Here is a 20676-nt window from a genome sequence, read left to right on the forward strand (position 1 = left end):
CAAACTTCACAAAAGCTCAAAACACAGTCGTTTATACCACAAAGGGATATAGAAGAAAACCACCTCCTGCAGACAGAGACACAGATTAAGTGGGTAAATGGAGTTTGTCTAAAATAGGCCACAGCACTGATGATAGTCCCAAAACACACCATGGCACACACTGAGCAAATGAGCAGGAGAGAGGATGATGACTGAGGATGAGCAGCAGATGGCAAGGAATTATCTGGAACTTTAGCTCTACATCCTTCCCCATGACGCCATTAATTGAGGGGTAGTATACTTTTCATAACAAAAAATTTACCTAGGCACATGCAGAGCAGACAGCAATGGTTGTGGAAGGTGCAGCATGGGGAAGACCTTGTTTCAGCCAGGTGGTGGGGGTGCAGCACAGGGCTCAAAAACAGCCAGAAAGATCAAATGCTCCAGGCTGAAACTGAATATGTACTTTGCTCTCTTGTATTTGTTTACATTGGCAACTGTAAGTAAACATGTTTTAGTCTGAGGTACATACCCAACGGTTAGTCTAACAGTCACCTGCTCAAACTTATCAAGAGTTCATTTCAATCAATATAAAGATATGATGACCAACAACTAACCAGCTGCGTTTAATTATTACAGTAGTGATTTTTTCTTATGTTTTCCCTCATTTAACCGAGAAAGACCCACATTTTTAATCTTAATTGACGCATTTGTAAATAAAGAGTGATAATAATGCCTCAAAAACAGCCAAATGTTCACTTCCGCTAACAATTTTCAAAATAAAACATTTGTGACCAACATTATTTGGTGGAGTGCGACTTTATTCGTCACAGTGGAGACATGGTTTGTATTATTTTAATTCGCAATGTTCAGTGGTGAACGTTAATAAACAACAAACAGGCTGTTCTGTCTTTTGCTAGCTTACATGCTTTCTGAATGGCTCTGCGCAGCTGTTAGCCGTGGAGTTAAATGCTAACTAGCTCACGTCTGTCCCGACGCTGCCACGACAGCCTGAACCTGTGCGTTAACGTTAGCTACATTAGCTCGGCTTGCATGCTGTTGGTGTGCCTGTTCCAATCAGCAGCTGTTGGACATCACCATCCTTATCCACCACCAGTCGTGACCAGGCCGGAACGGCAGGCTGGCTGGCTCAAATGCTGAAGCATCTGCTCTGTGATCCGAAGCTAGAGACAGTTTACACTGAATGGGCACTGGCCTTACCACGGGTTTAACTTACATCAACACACCAGTGCTGATGATGTTCCAACTCACCAGCAGCCTCTTGACTGCGACTACCTGAAAAATCCTGAATGTTTTCCTAGTCACAAGGTGATGAGATACTCACCTCCACTGAAGCTGGGTATGGCAATGACACGCGGTGACTCCGTCGGGGAAGGAGGGGAGTATTCTCCCAGAGCGGTCACCCTGGTCGAGTATCTTTCCTCCGAATGGTCCCTCTCTCAGCGAGCTGCACCTCCGTATGATCTCCTCACACTGCAATGGTGCTGAACAGCGGGACCAGCGATTGGCCAGAGTGAGCGGAACTCAGTGCGCTCTGGTTAGCAGGGAGCTCCGGCAACCTGAAGGGGGAGCAGCGCTGATCCCTTTAAGGCTGTGGGAAAACTCAGTACTCTGTTGGTCGCAGATGTCTGGTAAGCCAATCTGCGCATTTATTCCATACCTTTGATTTAAACTGCGAGTTTCCTGCAAGAGTAACATTTTACATATGAACACTTCCTGCATTAATCACTATTTTGTTTTGGCTGCATAGAAGAAGCGTGAAAAAGTATGGGGAAAATCAACAAGCATGGATTCTTGTGCTTGACATTGGCCTATGTCACAAAATATTATTTCCTCAATCTTCTAAAAGCTGCCTCTTTTTTATTGTTTTGACTTTAAAAAATCCGTTCATATTCATTAAAAGTAATAAACAAAAAAGTATGAAGTGAAAACATTACAATAGGTAAATATTGAAAAAATAATTTAGTAAAGAAAAAATATGTAAATATCAAGCACAACATAAAACTGGAAAAAAATCTACTGAAAGGGGTGATATTTACAGTTACCATACTTTTTGGTACTATTATTTTAAAGTTAATGTATTTTTATTTGACCCCCTGTCCAGTGAGTTATGTATCCAAAAAAGAGATTTTGTACAATGTTTTGTACAATGTATCACCAACTCAAAAAGTTTGATTTGGAGAAAATTATCCTATTTCCTGGGCTGGATTAAGTCCTTAAAATCTCAGATCTCAGAACAACATTGTTTTTTAATTCCGACTTGGTTGAAAATAAGAGAAAAAAAAATGGGGAAAAAAGTGTTTTTTACCAATTTCTTCCTGAATCAGATTTTCAGATGTGTTGTAACGTGGAATAGCCTATTGAAAAAGAAGGGAGGGGGAGTACCCAAAATGATCATTAAAGATTAAGCCTTTTGACGTATTTTGAAGAATGTAAAGTAAGATTTAAAAAAAGAAATGCTTTCAATTGAAGAGAATTTCATAAATCAGTTTTTAAGAGATGCTTTGGGGGCCCCTGGGAATCTTGGGGCCCTAGGCAACTGCCTGTGTTTGCCTAATTGTAGCTACGCCCCTGTCTGCAAGAAAAGCTCTTTGACCATTTATTCCATTTATTGAACTGGTTGAAGCCTCAAACCCTTACTAGTTAACTAATAGACAGCATGAACTCTTAAATGTTAAAAGGTAAAAGCTGAAATGCTTAGTGATAAAATGTAAGGTTTTTGAACATTACCAGTTTATTCTTGAAACTACAGCTTACTCCATATTTCACGTTGATGGATTCTTCTAATTAAGAAGACGTCATTTGGAGTTGAAAGTAATAATTTAAAGCTAAAAATATTTTCATAGGAATTCTTCGTCCCATTTGTTTCGTGTTTCGTGAAAGACTTAAGTCTGGTCCCATCTGCTGATAAGTTTGTCCCTTTAAGGTGTGTTGTGTTTATGAACCGCAGTGTTGCTTTCACTTTCACTTCAGCCTTCGACGCACCAGAGGGGCCTTTCTGCAGGGATCGACGCTCTTAAAGTAGGCTATAAATACGATATTTGCATGTAATTACTCATCTTTTCCGGAATAAGTGTGCAGATACATGTTTCTGTCTAGTCAGCAGTTTTGTGGGTAGTCTTCACAAACTTTCAGACCAAGGTTACGTGTGGGTACTTCCCCGTTCTGTGCGTCATCTCAAAAATTCCTCTTTCCGCAAAAGTAAGTAATCTGTAGTACAAAGCCGAGTGGTTTCATTAATCCCCTCAGTTCCTGGCCCATGACTTGTTCTTTTACCATTGTTATTTATTCATTTATTTATTTATTTTGGCTTAACTAACCTAACTTTACTCAAGGTTAATTATCACAGCTGTGCCTTTTGTTCTCGTTCAGTGAAGTCCATGGCAGTTCCAGATCAACACCAACTTCATGAGATTAATCAAATCGCAGAGGCTCTCAGCAGCTGTGAACGCAGGAGGCTCTTGTACCTGTGTGGCAGTCTGGACACAGACCACAGCGTGGCATATGTGAAGGAGATACTGAAGTCCAAAGTGCTGCGCCAGGAGAGTGGTCAGCTGCTCCTGTTGGAGCTGGTGTTGCGGCTCAGACGCTTTGATATCTTGAGGAAGGTGTGTAAGACCAGCAGGGATGAGGTGGAGAGGACTTTGACAAACAGTCAGAGTCTGTCACGATTCAGGTAAGATTTGTTTCATGTTTCATTCAGTCTTTGCATGTTTGAGTACGTGTTGGTAATCATACTTCCTCTTTGTAGAGTACTGATGGCTAACATAAGTGAAGATATCGCCAGTGATGATTTGAACAGCGTAAAGTTCTTGCTAAGCAGCACATTACCACGAGAAAAGATGGAGAACGCAAAGGTTAGGTTTGGTTTTGTTTTTACATACAGACTGTCCCACTCATGCCTCTGTGTGGGTGGGGAGTTTTGGTCACTTTCCACTGAAATTACTACTTTGCATCTAACTTCTCTGTTTTTCCTTTATGACAGAACTTCTTGGATGTGATAATTGAGCTGGAAAAGCTGGATAAAGTTTCTCCTGAGAGAGTGGATTTTGTAGAAGAATGTCTAAGGAGCATCAGCAGGGTGGACTTAGCCAAAAAAGTGATTAAATACAAGACATCAGGTGAGAATAAAGGTTATGTTGTATGAAAAAATGTAGCATTTGTATTTGTATTTGTATAGTATGAAATGTTGATACAATTCCTGGATAAGAAAGAAGCAGAAAATGAAAGTAAAAATGAACGAATGGGAGGAGGCATGAGGGGATTGTCCATGGCGCAATACAAATCCATTCATTGGCACAAGTCTAAGTATAAGAAAGTTAAACATGTTTTACAAAGAAATAGACACAAAGTGTAGACATAGATTTTAAGTTACCACAACAACACTGTGTTTCAGCATGTTATAGGTCAAAATATTAAGATATTACATTTTTTATTGAATTTTTAATGAAAACACAAAAAGGAAAATAAGTCAATGGGATTTTTCACACTATTTTTACAGATTCAGTATCTGAACGACAATCACCTCGGCAGCAATTGTTCAGTACACCTGTAAGTAGAACATGACACTACAAAACATTTATCTTTAATTTACAACCTCATAAAACTAATTTGTTGAAAAACATCTTCTCTCTAGCGTCCAGCTTCTACATCATACAGTTCCTATCCCCCGTGCCAACCAAGCCGAGTACAGACCATCCACAGAGGTAAGACAGACCACATTTGAGCAAACTAACTTCAGTATAATCAAATAGTTTTATTGCTAATAAAACCGAAGTACATTTTGTTCCCCTGGTTTAGTTATTATTTCCCACTTTGATTGACAAATAACAGTATTTCTGTTTGACATCCAGTTCCACAAAACATATTTGTGGCGTCATACCGAGAGCAGAACTGTCAGGTAGGAATGTCCCCTACTGTCAGAGCGTTCTTTATCTCATCAATTACATCAATTGTTTTTAACTGGTTATTAAATTAATTCTTTGCCTGTTTCTTTTTGTGTTACAGAGTCAACTTGACAGGTATAAATTCAGCACTAATCCCAGGGGTGTTTGTGTCATCATAGACTGCGTGGGAAATGATGGAGGTGAGACACCCGAAGCCTCTGACCTATGATTCAGTACAGTTAAACTCCCTCAAGTCCCAAATATCAGTGTAATACAGCATTAACAGCAAGAGTTAAAGTTTCTGTGAGAAAATTTTAATTGATTATGAAACAGACTTAAACCAGTGCTTCTATATGATATTTAAAGCAAACAACACCATTAAAAATGTATATATTTTTTTTCTATTATCATTTTTTAATTTCTGGTATTGCTGTCAGTGGTAGGTGTCAGCAAAGGGATAAACTGCAAGCTTTAGAGAACGGCCTTTTTCATGTTTTCGTCAGAGTTTCAATGTTTGGTGCATTTGCCAGTGAGAAAGAAGAAAGTTGAGGTTCTTGCTTCTTTTGAACAGAGAGGACAAATCTGTAAAGAATGGTATAAATTAGGTTATGGTGCCAAAATGTTGAAAAGTATGAAAAATATTAAAAAGTCTTCACAGGAGCTTTAATATCAAAAGTTAAATGAGCTATTTTATAGAATAATAACATTTTTTGGCCATATTATGTCTCACTTTAAAGAATGATAGCTCAAACACATCAAATTGTTGGCACCGACTTTGCTGTTGTTGTTTGTCGAGACAAGCTTACCTTCGCTAAAGTTTAGGTAGTTTCTAAGCATGACAGGAAGTGCTCATCTAGGACAAGTGCGCCCTTTTTGAGGTGAAACCCCAAAGATCATGTGATCATAAGGGTAGAATACAGAAGAAACAAATGAAGAAATGAAACATACCTGATTCAGATATTTGCCGCTTTAAAAAAAAAAAAAACAACAGAAACTTTCACTTGCAAATATCTAACTAAAGTTAAAAACTTGGGCATGTTGTGTAGAGCCTAGGTTTTCAAGCTTTAATGCAATGCCCAATACAGATTTTTTACTACGTACTTTTTTTTTGGCGTAAAGACATCTCAAATTCAGATTATACCTGTCCCCAGTTCATTTGCACAGATTTCAAGCTAAAGATGGGAGATGGTTCGGATCGCAGCTGCTTGAATTTTAGCCAGAGATGTAACTTTACCAAATCAATATTTGTTTTTTTAATTCCCTCAGACATGTTGGAAAAGACATTCAAGGATCTCCGTTTCAATGTCGTCCTCCACAAATGGCTGAGTGCAAACGCCACTCTCTCAGCTCTCAGAGAGACTTTAAGTCACAGAGAAAACCTCCAAGGTGACTGCTTTGTCTGCTGCATCATTAGCCGGGGCACTGAAAGCCACCTCCTGGGTACAGATTCTGATGTTGCAGGTCTTGGTTTGGACAGCATCAGGCGTATGTTCACTGCAGACTCGTGCCCCATGTTGGCTGGAAAGCCCAAACTCTTCTTCATTCAGAGGTACAGCGTGCCTGAGTTCCAGCCCAGTGACAGGACTCAGCACCGGGATGAAGATCTGGAGACAGATGGGATTTCCAGTTGTGATATCATACCGACAGAGGCAGATATGTTCTGGAGTCACTGCTGGACGGACCAGAGGCAGCTGGAGCAGGGAAACCACAGCTCTGTTTACCTGAAGGCTCTGACTGACGCCTTAAACAAAGGCCAAAGGAGGTAGAGAAACTTCTGTGTAGCATGTGATAGTTTCCTCACAAACTATGAGAGCTGCAGATTAACCCATGCGTTGTCTTTTGCAGGAAAACACATCTTGTTGATGTTCATACTGAGGTGAATGGAGCCATCTTTGAGCACAACAGGAAGAACCCCAGGGCAGCCTACCACTTTGATCTAAAACATACTCTGAGGAAAGATCTGTACATACAGTGAAGAAGGTCTCACCATCAGTTTCATTTAACTCCTCGTAGTGTCAGCAACTGCTTTCATTATCATACAGTCTTACCAGTACAGGTACAGTACAGGTAATTTTTATTTTGTAAACACTGACATCTACTGGTTGAGAAGTGATAGAGCACTTAGACTCATTTTTTCAGGCTTATCTCTACATATGAATTTAATTTCAAAATTATTTGCATTTTTATCATGTACATCTTACTTTTGAGTTAGAAAGTAAGACTAATATTTTGATTTGAAGAATTAATGTGAATGGTTTCTCTCCGTCCTCTTACAGTGCAGCTAAAACAGGTATACATCGTCTTTTTCTGTTTTGATTTATTTATCCTTTTTTTTTCAGATAGGTGAAATAAATGCTAGATGAAGGAATATTTAATTATGTTTTTCTTTACAGAAGTACTTTGATGATAACATTTTTTAACTTTGTTTTTTATTTTTATTTTTATTTTTATTTATTTATTTATATTTTTAAGTGCAACAGATGTGACACTACTCCACTTTTCCAGTAAATAAGCAAGCTCAAGGCATTACTTTGATAACTCTGCAGGCTGCTTTTAATATTTAATGTATGTCTAAGATGGAGTATGATTTCATGTTTTTAATAGTCATCAAAATGATCGAAATCTACTAAAAGATGTATGGAAAGTATGGAAGCCCCAGTCAAAAATGTAATGGTTTTGTGAGTTTGATTTATGCATTCATTTATTACCTCACTCAAAAGATTTTACTTATTTAGGATCCACAAATGACATACTTTATTTCTGATGTTTAGCAGTCTCATTTTGTAATGCTCCATTTTTCAGGTATCTTTTTTTGCATTGCTCATAACAAAATAAAAATATGAAAAGATTTTTCTTTTTCAGCATTTACAGGAGCACACTGCTTACTGTTGTTTTCACTCCTGGCATCATGTCAGCGTTTCCAAGATCTGTTTCTGTATGTTTACGACTTTAGCAACCTCCATCTACTCCATGTCTACCTTTGTTAAACTGGGGTTTTGTGTTTTCACTGGCTGCGCTGGTCTCCACCTGTTTGTAATAAACGTTCATCTCCTGCGCTCTCTAGAGAGCGCAGGAGATGAACCTCCCTCTTCATTTGCTGGTCAGTTGAACGACCACTGCCACTGAATGACCTCCCGACTGTTGGCAGAGCATCGATGATCAATATCAGCTCAGACACAGCACTGACTAGCTGCTTCATGTGCACAGTGATGGCCCATGTTGCAGCAGAGGGCGTGTGCCACACTGGGCACAGCTCTCACCTCCTGTGCAATAACCTGTGACCCATACGTCTGATTTCTCCCCCTCCATGGCTTTAAACTTTGTTTTTTATCTACGGCCACTCTGCTCTAAATCATCCTTTAAAGAGGGCGGTTTGCTCCTGTTAATAACTGCGCATGCCGTCTTAGTAGGTCACCTGCAACACACCCACTGATGGCGTGTGCAATTTTTAGTTAGTACACACAATTTGGGATCTTCGTAGATCAGGCCCTTAATGACCTTTAATTGTGATGCGATGAGGATTTATGTCATGATACAAACTGGAAGTGCTTCATTTACACTTAACACTTTACTTGAGTGACACTCCAGTTGAAAGAGTCTTCAGTCTATGCTCTTAACCTGCAATAATTTTTCCAAGACTTCCACTTTAACAAGCACTTCATTGCTTAATTTACCAACTCCAGTTTGTAAGGCATCTCAACTGTTATGAGTGCTTGTACTGTCAATGAGTCATCAACCTCTTGCAGTGCTTCAGATTCAACTGATACTTCACTTTCAACCTTAAATAATTACAGTAGGGGAAACTGGGTATGGTTGTAACATAGGGAGAGTTGTAACACAACCATTCCACCAATCAGGGATAAGATAGGAGTCATGGGATTATTTAAGTATTCACCTACCTCCTCTCTGATCACACATGGTGATTGTCAGGGCTGGAAACAAGTGTGTGCTGTGCTGTTTCTATAGAGATAAAAACTGATTTTGTGGTAAGAAAGTAAATTTTCTGACTAAAACTATATTTTGTTAAGTACTTATACTATTCAACATAAAATCATATGACTTGATATGTGAATAAACTGTAGTTTCTCAGGCAAAATGTGATGCATTTTCCCCTTGCTTACTTCAATCCTGTGTGCTAATACAGCTAAACAGTGGCTGACAGGGGTGGGGAGGTGGTAACACATCTTCAAAAGGTGTAACAACCATTCCCTTATTTATGTACAACTAAGAACATTTTCTTGATTTTAACGATGTTACGCAACGCCAAGGCAGTGGAAAAGAAAGACTGACAGAGGTGTGCCTGCAGATGTTTTAAAAAAAAGCATTTGATGAAGTCACAAAGAACGGTACATCAGTCAGATCAGTCTAAAGGATCTGCCATGTTACAACAGATCACTGCAGAAGCTGAGGGTCCAGTGATGTCCCAGTAAAGAGTACTCAAGCAGCAGCAATTTTGTTGTTTGTCGCCATTGTGACTTTGATTAAAAATGTCGAACAGACACAGACACCGACCTATATGTTTTTTGCACAGCTACATTGTAGTTTTCTATATACACACACTGTTAACGACACACTCTTTTAAACAGGAAGTGAGTTATGTTCAGTCAGAGAGAGAAAATTTGTTCTGGATTGTTCTATTTATGTAAACCTCTTTTTGAGGCACATGACCTTTTTTTTTTTTTTTTTTTTTTTGCTTTTTTTGTTGAATTGTTCATACCCTAGCATGTGTTACAACCTACTCCACTAACAAAGGACCACCTTGTATTTGACATCACCTGGTAAAGTCTGTCATATTCTTACAGAGGTTTGAATTGGTGTCATTTGTAGTAATAAAAAAAAAAGTAGGTACTTTGCATTAAAGTTTGAGAACTCTGACTCAAAAATTTAGTGAGTTGGAGGTGCTGAAGCAAAATGTGTTACAACTATACCTGGTCTCCCCTACTTAAACGGTGTTAATTGTTGAAAGGTCACTAAAATGTTGACATCTACTCATTTTGTTGCTGTTGTATCTTCCAGTTGGCCGAATTTATTTGTTTTAATATGTCTGCAAAGAGCACATAATATTTCCTCAGAATATGCAAACAGTTTTAAATGAAAAAAAAAATGGATTTTGTATTTTGAGGATGCAAAAGGTCATATGGCTTTTTGAGGTAAATGTTGGGCTTCTCTGAACCAAGACTCCCAGTATTCCTTTGTGACACCCAAACATGCACAGCATACAGAAGTAACCTAGAAACTGTTGTCTCAGATCCATCCCTGTAAAATTACTGCATACATTGAGGCTCAGCGCAGCTCTGTTGTTGTGACGGTAGGAGGCAGCCAAGTTTTACTGAGGAACATCAGGAGACAGCGTGCAGCCTCACATGCACGCTCACAAACACAGGAGTAGGTCTTGCGAACGCGGACGGTCGCGGCTGCTGCTGCTATGATGCAATGGCGACTGCGCCGTGGGAAGCAAGCTAGGAGTTGAATGAGTTCTCTCCACAGTTGAAGTGAGGCAGCCGTGGACAGGCAGGACACAGACCAGTGCCCTGAGGCGGACACGGAGACAGCAGGGGCCCTGTCCTCACTACGCCACATGGAAACACACAACCAGGTGTGTCTGCTAGCCTCGCAGCTAGACGTGTCATGACGCTTGGAGAGATTTCTCACACATCTGTACGACGTTGCAGCGACACCGGAGAAGCACCAACACCCTCTTAGCTCCGATCCGAAACCAAGTGAGGAGGGCTTGTTGTTATTCCATTCCTGCCTGCATCGTCCTCTCTACCTGAGACTCCGTGGACCTATTTGTGCTTCTAACCGGACCACCATGGCTGAGAGAACCTCCAGCGGGTTGCTGACGATGATGTTGGAGCCCACGCCGGCTGTCGCTATGACCCTGCCGGCGGAGGTCCGGGAGAAACTGGCGGAGCTGGAGCTGGAGCTCTCAGAGGGTAAGCTGACAGCAGCATGCACACCAAACCACAACAACATGCGCCAAAAGCGTGCTGTTCTCAGTTCCTGGAGGGGTGATTTAAACATTAAAATGTTTGACAGCTGTCAGAACCACCGCCCTTTATTCTGGCTTTGTGGTTCATGTTTGAAAACATGCCAGCATCCCAGAAGTCCCTCTGCAACTATCAGCCATCCCCGAAACTCAACTTCTGCTGTAGTTATGTCCTTGTGACTGCTTTACTACGAGTGCTTATTAAACATGCTCTGGTTAATTAGTTCCTCAGTTTTTTTCACTTTAGATGAAGTGAAGTTTTACACCCTTAACCTTCTCAAAGATAAAACATGTTTCCATGTTTGGGCAGATTGCTATCTGTCCTAATGTTAACAGCTGAGCTGACACACCCATGCTGCCCTAATGTCGCCCTGATTTACACCCATCAGGGGAATTTATTCTCTATAGAGCTGTAGGAAAATGGAAAAGAAGCACCATTCTCATATATGATCAGTCATTATTTCGTAACCCCTTAACAAAGACTGCAAAGTTTGTACAGAGTATCTTCAGACTGCTGAAAAACAGAATCATAGGCTTTGAATGCTTGAGTAAAATGAGGATCCTTTTGGAAGTCTTTCCTGAACAAACATGCAGACTTTTCAGTTTGCACTCATTTGTCAGGTTGGACATCTGCTTAGGGGGTTGCTCCTTTCTTATTTTCACTGTTTGCATTTCTCACAATGTATATTTTGAGGAGCTTTTGCACTAAATTTGCAGAAAGGGGCATTAGACCATGAATGTCTTGCACCTGCAGATCTATAAAGATCAATTTTTACAAACAACTACTTTATGTGTACTTACACATATCTTAGATCTGAAATTGAACATTTTAATCACGTTTTATGTTTTTTTTTTTTCCTTTCTGTTAGATGCTTTTACAGTACCTTTGGTCATACTTGCACATACTCATTAAAAAGAAGAAATGTCTCTTTAAATTGGTCCCTTAGCTTTAGTCTGCTGCTGCTATGACATTCAATTCATTATATCATGTCTTCATTTAGAGCCCAGTACTGAGGAGAAGAGAGGCTTTCTGTCACGATTAAGTATGCAACCTAATTGCTTTCCTAGAGTGTTTTCTGTCATGTTCAGTGCTGAAAGTTGTTCACATGGTCCCGTAAACATTGAGCACTGTACAGTAAAACTGTAAACAAAGCCGAGCTTATTCTCCTGTTGATATTAAATCCTTAAACGCACAGTTTTAGTACGCTGTTAATAATGAGGGTTATAAAGACTGTAGTTAGGAGCTTGTTTTCCACCATGCTTTCCTTCTGTTGTTGCATTTTCTACCAAACCTATTGTTCAAGTGTGATCCATTATTCGAGCCATCCTCACGTGATTTAATGAGCCAGGCTTTAGTAGAGTTTTACTTATTAATGACCTACATTAAGTCTGATTAGATTTGGAGTTTGACCCAGGGGTGTGCCCCTTTTTCAACTTTAAGGAAAACTTTAAATCTGCATTGTCGTCATTGAAGTTGAAATAATAGCAAAACAAGTGACCCGTGGTTGGCTTAACGTCTTTTCTTTTCCTGGCTGCAGTCGCAGCAGGCCAGGGTGAGGAATAGACCAAAGGTGCACGCTTTGATAAGCACATTAACGGTCACTGAGGCCCCTAATGGGATAGACATGTTTTCAGGAGCAGCCACCAAATTAATCTATATCTGTCCAGTTTCCTCTTCCTGCTCTCCACATGTCACATCCTGCCATGTTGGAGCTCTGATAGCAGTATCTCCCTGCTGCTTCTCCTCCCTCCAACCTCTTCTTCTTCTTCTTCCCCCACAGCCTCCCTCTGTGACTCCACACCTCCATGATACTTTCTCCCTGATCAAAGAGGGAAATGTCATTCTCTCTTATTTTTCAGTGCCGAGAAACCATCCTCCGTCTTTCCACTCTCAAAATCCTTTTCCTGTAAGCAGCTCTGAACTCTTCACCTCGTGATGTTGCCCTTCAGTTGCCTCCCCGTTGCATCCTGTCTCAGGATAGAATAGACGTCTAGGATTTATTGGAAGGAGATGAGAGCCTGACAATCCTGCAGGTTTTCTCTCCTTCTCATTGTGTTCTTCTCACGGGGATTTAAAGTCAGGCATGTCTGTGTCTCGCTGAGGGCTGCATCTTGGTTCTTTTCAGTATGCATGAGTGTGCAGGAACACTGTATTATTCATGATGTGGAATAGATGTGTCATGTATGTTTTCTTAAGCAGTTTAGTTGCAGGAGTCATTGGGATAGCATGAGTCGGAGACAATCCAGCAGCTACATAGTTTCCCAGTGTCAGCAGCTTCAACCTGCTGATGTGAGAAATAAACCATCTGTGTTCTCTCTTTGTTTTAGTAGATGCACTTATTGTATGGTTATTTTTTCTTTGTGAGCTTGAGTCCTAGAATGTTAACCCCACAGCTTGACCCAAATAGCAAATTCTGCAAAAAAAGAGCAATCAGATTTAGTCATAATGCTGATTTTCAGGCACACACAAACGACTTCTTTATTAAATCCAAAGCTCTAAAATTTTGGGACTTGGTGGAGCACAGAACAGCTCAACTACTCTACAAAGCGAGGAAGAATTAGCTGTAGAAAACATTCAGAAAATGTTTCATGATAGGGAGGAGGGTTATAATTTAAGGGAAATGCAAACCATAATGTTGAAAGTGTGCATACTACATTAAAAAGTTTCTGTATCACTGTTCATGGCTTTAACTATGGAACAGACTGAGTGCAGAACTAAAACAATTTTCAAGTATAGGTCTGTTCAAAAAGAGGCATAAAGAGCTGATTCTCCAGAAGTACATCCATGGATGAATACATAAGATGTCAGATTGCCAACTAATAACAAAATTTAACAGGGTAATGAAAACATGGGTATGCCTGTGTTTTTCTGTTTAAATGATACGTTGTATACATACCATGCATGTTTAAAAATTGTTGGTGCACAAAAGACAGTGTTATGATTTAATATTACTAGGGATGCTCTGATCCAACTTTTCTGGCTCCAATACCAATAAGACCTGGGCTACGGTATTGACCGATACCTATACCTATACCTGGGCTTTGATATTGACCAATACTGATACCAATACCTGGGCTATGGTATCGACCAATACTGATACGATACCTGGGCTTTTGTGAGGACCAAAACAATACCTAAGCGTTGGTATAGACTGATACCAATACCTGGGCTATGGTATCGACCAATCCTGATACGATACCTGGGCTTTTGTGAGGACCAAAACAATACCTAAGCTTTGGTATAGACTGATACCAATACCTGGGCTTTGGTATCGACCAATACTGATACGATACCTGGGCTTTGGTGTTGACCAATACGATACCTGGGCTTTGGTATTAACCGATACTGATACCTGGGCTTTGGAATCAGCGGATACTGATACCGATCAGATACCTGTGCAGTAATAACCTGGATGCCCCAGTGTGGGGTTAGATTGGTATTGTTTTGGGTAAGAGGCAAAAAATGAGTAGATGGAATAACTTAAGTTGATATTTATTTAAACTATGAAATATTTAAATATTAACCAGAAAAACATTTTTTTACATTGTTTCCCAGTGGAATGGTAATGCGGCAAAAAACAAAGCAAGTGCATCAGAGGAAACATTGGAAATCAACTAGCAAAGAGTGCTGGCTAAAAAAAAAAAAAAAAAAAAGCTGTTTGCCTGAATCAGAGCATCCCTAAACATAACACATTTTAAAGGGTAGCATTAAATAAGTTAATACTTCTTCCTGCTCCTTTTCACTCATTCAAACTGAGAAACTTAAAGTGATTATTTTGTTTTGTTTTCATTTTTACTGATTATCATTTATTTGTATTACTCACTGTTTAACTTGTCATCTACATGAACAGAATTAATCCGCTGATTCATTCATCCCTTCAACAGCAAAATGATTCAGAAAGGCTTTATTCAGCAGAGCTGGGGCTTTTACAGTGTAGCCGGATAACCGAATCATGTGAATTCAGTCAGTAATAGGAACCTGATTCGTTGTGGAAAAGGGACTTAAAGTTAGTAAGCCCTTGAAAAGTTGGCCATAAATCTGTTTTCCTCCATAATATTCCAACTGAATAAATAATGCCAAGAAAAACATCTTCAGGCATTATTTGCGAAAGGAAAGTTTGAGATAATGCAAAATATGCTGACTTCAGGAGTGCCTTGCTTGCAAAACAGATACAGTAGACTCCACAATGAGTGCATACTGGGTGTATATCTCTGTCTTATCATTTTCCAACTACCCATAGCTGTCACTCTGCTGCCCTGTCATTTCACCTTAAGAGACAGGCTCCCTCAGACTGAAATTCACCCACGACTTCTAGTTATTGGAAAGTTCCGGTCTGTGGTATTTCTCAGCTGACCTGGATGCAGATGAGCGGTCAAAAGATTGGGCGTAAAAGAGGCCAAGAAGACTGATGATTCCTATTATCTCCTGCAGGGAGGGAAAAAAAGGGAGAAAGAGCAAGAGAGACGTGTCTGCTGAGTAATTCATACACTCGCTCTATCATCCGCTGGTTCTCCTCCCTCCTCCTTTGTTTGCTTCCTAAACCCTCTGATTACAAAGTCATTTTTAGTCCAGTGCTGGTGAATACTGGGACTGCCAAACCCTCGGGTCGGTCATTACGTTTGTTTGGCCCGCTCCGTTTTAGCAAACATTTACAGGGATGCAAATCAGGTTTCTGGTAGTTTAGCTGGTGCCTCGTTTGTTTGCTGTTGAAGGTTTGCTGTGCTGGAAGAAGATCCGTCAGTGCGGATTTGGGGACTGTGTTCTGAAGGTTTTTTGCTTCATTAAAGGCCGGATAATGTTTCCAGTTTAATGACAGGCACTGTTTTCATTTGTTTCTATTCTTATCTGTATCCCAGTATCAGCTGCTGCAGTGACCCAATTTCCCCGTAGCCATCATTAAAGTTAGACCTTATCTTATCACTCAGATAAGGTGAGACTTCACCCACTGTAGGGTGCAGATCGCTGTCAGGTGGAAACTGTAGTAATGAGGTGGTGATGGTTGAACTTTTATTTCTGTGTGACCTTTGTTGGAGGGTTGATGGTGTCATAATCAGCTGTAAATTATTGCTGTGAAGGTTGCACTGTTGATCAAAATGTATTTTTGAAATAGATCATCAGTCTTAGTCATACACTGCATAATTTACAAAAGCAATATCCTAAATATTGGGATTATAAACATAGGAGACACAAACACAGTTTTTCTATTTGAACTCATTGGCTGACAGCTATTTTCAGGGCATTGTGACCAAACTTTGAAGACCCACAGAATATTTTCTATCACTGTAAATACCAGAAATACGAAAAGATGAGTAAACTCTCTTCTTTATGTCTCTTTTTCTGTTTTGATCCAAAAAACAGAGAAAACACATTTTTTTAGCTTGTGCTTATTTCTGAAGCTCTAGGGGTGGGTAAACATATTGGAAATATTTCCTCGCCCAATTCAATATCCATTCAGCAAATCCTCTGAATCGGTTTATCTCCTGGCAAGTTAGGGGGACTGTGCGTGTTATTTGCATTGTATGGATGAGGGCCACCAGAGACCAAACTACAAAAAATGGCGGCCAAAGCAGCATCAGCATAAAGCCAGATCTTTTGGCTTTAAAGTCTGACGTTTGGGTTGTTTTATTGCTCCAAAATGTAAGGTGACATACCACATATGTTCACGTGGAGCATGAAAATCAACAACCAAAGCATTTAAATCAATATCGAATCGAATGGAATCAATATCGAATCGAATTGAATCAAATCAAATCGAATCGAATCGAATCGAAGCGAATCGAATCGAATTAAATCGAATCAAATCAAATCAAATCATGAGGTTCTTGGCAATACCCAGCCCTAAAAAGCTCCATCCTTCGATCCTCTGCATGATCGCGGCCGTCTTTTCTCACAGTTGTGACACTCTTTTGCTTTCGACATCCTCTGTTCGAGTATGAGCTACCTGAACTTTACCAACTTGCAACAACCCGCCATGCCTCTGCCATCTCCCATCTTCTTCTCATATCTATACTGATTTCTCCCAAAGAGAGCACCACTGCCACCAACAGTAGTTCACAAGCCTGATGTTGATAGACAAGCTTTGCCAGACCCCTCCAACCTCCCTGTTGAAAAACATAAATGGCATCTATAGATGCGGTCAGTCATTGTAATCAAATTGACGTCTTTAGGCATTACAGTTGAGTTTCAGCAATAACCTCCTGATATGATACACATCACCATATTTGGGTCACAATATAATAGTGTCACAATAATATCATGATATTGTGATGTATTGGGATATTCTACATATTTAACTATTTGTCTGAAAACAACTTTTCTATTTTATTGTGTTTTAGATAATAATGTCAGATGCAGTGTTTCATACAAACACTTAGCTTGAAAACATAAAGTGCATCAAGTTTGTCACTTAAACTACTGTGACATTAAACTAATGTTGTAAAAATAATATTGATTCGAAGATGTGGTCACTTGGTGAAACTGATAAATTTCACTTGGTGTAACCAATGTTACTCATGAAAAGTCTAATATAGCACAAAACATGACTATGATTATGATTTTATCAGTCTACTAAACTGTAAAAATTAAACTTAAAATGATTTTAAGCTAACTGACCCAAGAATAGAGAGAAACCATTGATGTTTACAACATCAAAACCCACATTATCAAGTTTAGGAATATAATATTTTGATTATACTTTGAGATTACATCTATCATACAGTTAGTTTATGGGCAACATACAGCAGAGTAACTCTTCAGCGCCACCTGCCGTAGTGGAGGTGTGAAAGACGTATTCCAACTTAGCTAAAATACAAATATTTATTCAACAAAAATATTGACATTGAGTGTTGAAATATCACAGGTCAAATTGTTGTGATATATTGCCGTATCAATATTTAGGCATTAGTGGTAGCCAATGAGTCAAACATATTAGAAAGAAAAGTAAAATCTCTCCTTCACAAGCATCAGACTGGATGAGAAACACCAACAGTATGTTAAGTATGATGACAACTGGATTTTATCTCTACAAAATACACTTGCAGTGTCCTCCCCTGATCCCCAGGAAGCCTTCAGAAGTTTACTTCCAGGTATTTTAATCCAACAGGAGCGCTGCTCAGTAGCATGGTATACAGGCCCGTTATGCAACCAGGGTCATGGGTCCACAAACTGGGTGGGCTAACAGAAGGTTGGGTGACCAAGCAGTATCATAAAAACTCTTTTTGGAAAGTGTGAGTGTACAGGAAACCCCGGTGAGCCTACCCACAGACTTTGTCAAGGAAAGACCGCTGTGAGCAGGGAATGACTGATCCTGACTCATTCTTCTCTGTGGTCGCTGACAACATCCACTGGGCTCACCCGGAGAGATCAGCCTATTGTTCAAGAAGAAACAAGCATTGGACAAATGTAAAAATCCCATTAGAGCTGTAAGAACATGTAGGATTTAGGACAATTACTGAAAGGCCTGTGTTGTTGTATGGCTGCTTAGCTTCATAATAGGATCCAGAAGAGAAGAATGTTGAGCCTTGGAGCTAGCTGGCTGGCTGCTGTAGCTGCTGTGAAGTCCAGTCCGGAGATAAAGCAGCGGCTGCCACAGTAGAAGAGAGAGCGTGGTGGAAGGTCATAAATATTTCAAGGGTGTGCCTCAGAGTAGAGTAGAGCTTCAGATTCTTGTGCAGCCCTCGTGCTTCAGCCTTGTGTATTCACTCCATGTGCATGTGTAGTTTCTGGCGTCTATTAGTGGATCATTTAGGTGCTCCGTTCCATTTATGAACCACAGAGCAGTGTTCATTTCCAGTTATTGTCCTGGTTATATCGCTCTGTTTATTACTCTCCACTGTAGGTCCCGTCTGTTTGTTTTTATTTTATAGCACTCCTCAGCATCCTGTCACTGTCTTTACAGGAAGCATGCATGTTTAATGGGTAGCAGAGTGGGAATGTCATATGTTAAAAAACCTCTTTTCTCAATTTGTTTGTTCAACTGGGGATGAAATGGAGAAAAGAATGCGTCTAATTTTAGAAGCAGCCACTGCATTTTCAGCGGAAAACCAACCACATGGATTCATTGAGCAAAATAGCTGACAGACAAGCTAATTTTTAATCACTGACCACCAAGCTATTGTTTTTGCTCCGCGAGAATCAGTAACCAGACATAAGAAAGTAAAGTATTTCATCTTAAAGGGGCTGTGAGGAGTTTGAAAGTGATCCAGAAGAAGTCTCCCTTTTAGATATATGCCTGATCATAATCCACACTTTACAATGAGATTACCAGCGCCATTATTACTGGTCACAGGTTATTTTAAATTGCTACTTCTTAGCTTCCTGATCTGGTCAAGCAGGATCAGATTGATTTACAGCACATCTAAGTCTCTATGACAACACTACACCAGCTGACGAAGTTAGTTGTGAGAAGAGAGATCTGTGTTTTCCTGCTGAAAACGATTTCTGTGATTAATTTTGTAGTGATGGTGGACACAGGAGCCTAACTGTCAGACACAAAAAGGACAGAAGAGTAGAAGAAAGATAAACAGGAGAGAGATAGAGCATGAGCTGAAGGCTAACACAGGGGCTAAACTGTTTGTGCTAATGTTCATTCCAACCCACAGTCAGCAGTTATTCTGCAGTGGTCTGTTCAAACTTGAGAGTCTATCAATAAAATAAAGAGTGAGGTTACGTTAGCTCTGATTGGTAGATGACTGGCAGGACATAACCAGGATTTACTAATGATACACATTACAGACATGTCTTAGAGCACTGGGCTGCTAGCTGTGCTAAATATAGTCAGCTACTAAACTACTTACAAACTGACAGTGTTGTCATGTTAGCCTAAAGATACGTCGGAGCACCGGGCTGCCAATAGCGCTACATGTAGCCAGCTGCTACAACATTTCCTTGATGTCACGTTTCAAATGGTAGGGCTATGTAACTGTACTGATAAATACCTTACCCTAACATGTTGTATCCAGTAAAAAGTTATCTTGGACAAAGAAAATTTGTTTTGATCCGATCTCCATTCAATTCCAAAAGGCACACACGCCTCTCTTAAAGTAATTTATGACAGTGTGCAGAGACTCCTGGCCAGAAGGTGGCGAGACAGTCCAATAAAAACAGATCCTCCTCATAGCATCTTTAATCAAGATCTACTGACAGATTAACTTGCTTTAAACTGTTTTGCTTTATATTCCTGTAGTTTTGAGTCCTGTGCAGTTGAAATCCCACCAGTGACCTGGCCTTTCTTTTGCCTTCAGAAACCCATTGCCAGCCTCCTGCCAGGCCACCATCCTGTCCTACTGCTACAGAAAATCTTCTCTCTGTGTGGTCGGAAAGTGCATTTGTTAGCACTGAGCAGACCATTGTGCAGAGCTTGATGAAAACATCTCAGACCCAGTCTGTTTTCTTTTTTATGATAGGTGCCTGGTGCCACTACCTTTGGTGCATGTGTCCCACTATGTGTGAGAGATGGCACATGCAGATACGCCTCAGGGTGTTGCAGTGGGCATTGGTGCCTGTGAGATCTGCTGACCAAACAAGCTGCATGCCCGGCTTCAAGGACACATTACAAAATTCACTCTGTGTACTCATCTGCCCACCACGGCTTTTGTCTGGCCTCATTCAGTTTTCTGGTGAAAAATCTTTGCTGTACACTTGAATACTTATGTGTGAGTGTGTATCATTGATCTATAGCTCTTCTTTTTCCCACCTGGACACAAAGGCTCACCCTGAGATTTGAACAACAGTGGAAAAGTTGCAGAATTACTCTCTACTTCACTGATGTGAAGTAGTGTGAAGATCTCTTCCTTACAAAA

At 40.1% G+C, this 20676-nt stretch overlaps 3 protein-coding genes across 10 annotated transcripts in view; 2 read left to right on the forward strand and 1 right to left on the reverse strand.

The window, feature by feature from the left end:
- Nucleotides 1-1462, reverse strand: part of LOC141808020 (hyccin 2) — a 57325-nt gene extending 55863 nt beyond the window's left edge. For all 3 annotated transcript variants that reach the window (XM_074694306.1, XM_074694304.1, XM_074694305.1), the window contains exon 1: nt 1325-1462. The gene's annotated coding sequence lies outside the window, so the exon portion shown is untranslated. The remainder of the gene's footprint in view (nt 1-1324) is intronic.
- Nucleotides 1460-7786, forward strand: LOC141808021 (CASP8 and FADD-like apoptosis regulator). 3 transcript variants are annotated; one of them, XM_074694309.1, is made up of 11 exons: nt 1512-1631; nt 2974-3201; nt 3373-3676; nt 3752-3857; nt 3986-4121; nt 4502-4551; nt 4637-4706; nt 4854-4900; nt 5008-5086; nt 6153-6648; nt 6732-7783. In XM_074694309.1, coding segments are annotated over exons 2-11 (1419 nt in total). In that variant the 5' UTR covers nt 1512-1631; nt 2974-3200; the 3' UTR covers nt 6862-7783. The 3 variants fall into 3 exon arrangements, with proteins under 3 accessions (XP_074550408.1, XP_074550410.1, XP_074550411.1); XM_074694310.1 differs by having other exon boundaries at nt 2974-3021; XM_074694307.1 differs by lacking the exon at nt 2974-3201 and having other exon boundaries at nt 1460-1631; nt 6732-7786.
- Nucleotides 7787-10257: 2471 nt separating this feature from the next.
- The window catches only part of LOC141808748 (disco-interacting protein 2 homolog A-like), a 109080-nt gene continuing 98661 nt past the window's right edge, over nt 10258-20676 (forward strand). For 3 of the 4 annotated variants that reach the window (XM_074695446.1, XM_074695447.1, XM_074695450.1), the window contains exon 1: nt 10258-10822. In XM_074695446.1, coding sequence (XP_074551547.1) covers nt 10699-10822 — 124 coding nt within the window. In that variant the 5' untranslated portion in view covers nt 10258-10698. The remainder of the gene's footprint in view (nt 10823-20676) is intronic. The other variant, XM_074695448.1, reaches the window with a different exon arrangement.

Source organism: Halichoeres trimaculatus, unplaced genomic scaffold (genome assembly GCF_033239565.1).
Source record: "Halichoeres trimaculatus isolate MK-OKI-2021-1 unplaced genomic scaffold, fHalTri1.1 fHalTri1_scaffold_19, whole genome shotgun sequence".
NCBI lineage: Eukaryota > Metazoa > Chordata > Actinopteri > Labriformes > Labridae > Halichoeres > Halichoeres trimaculatus.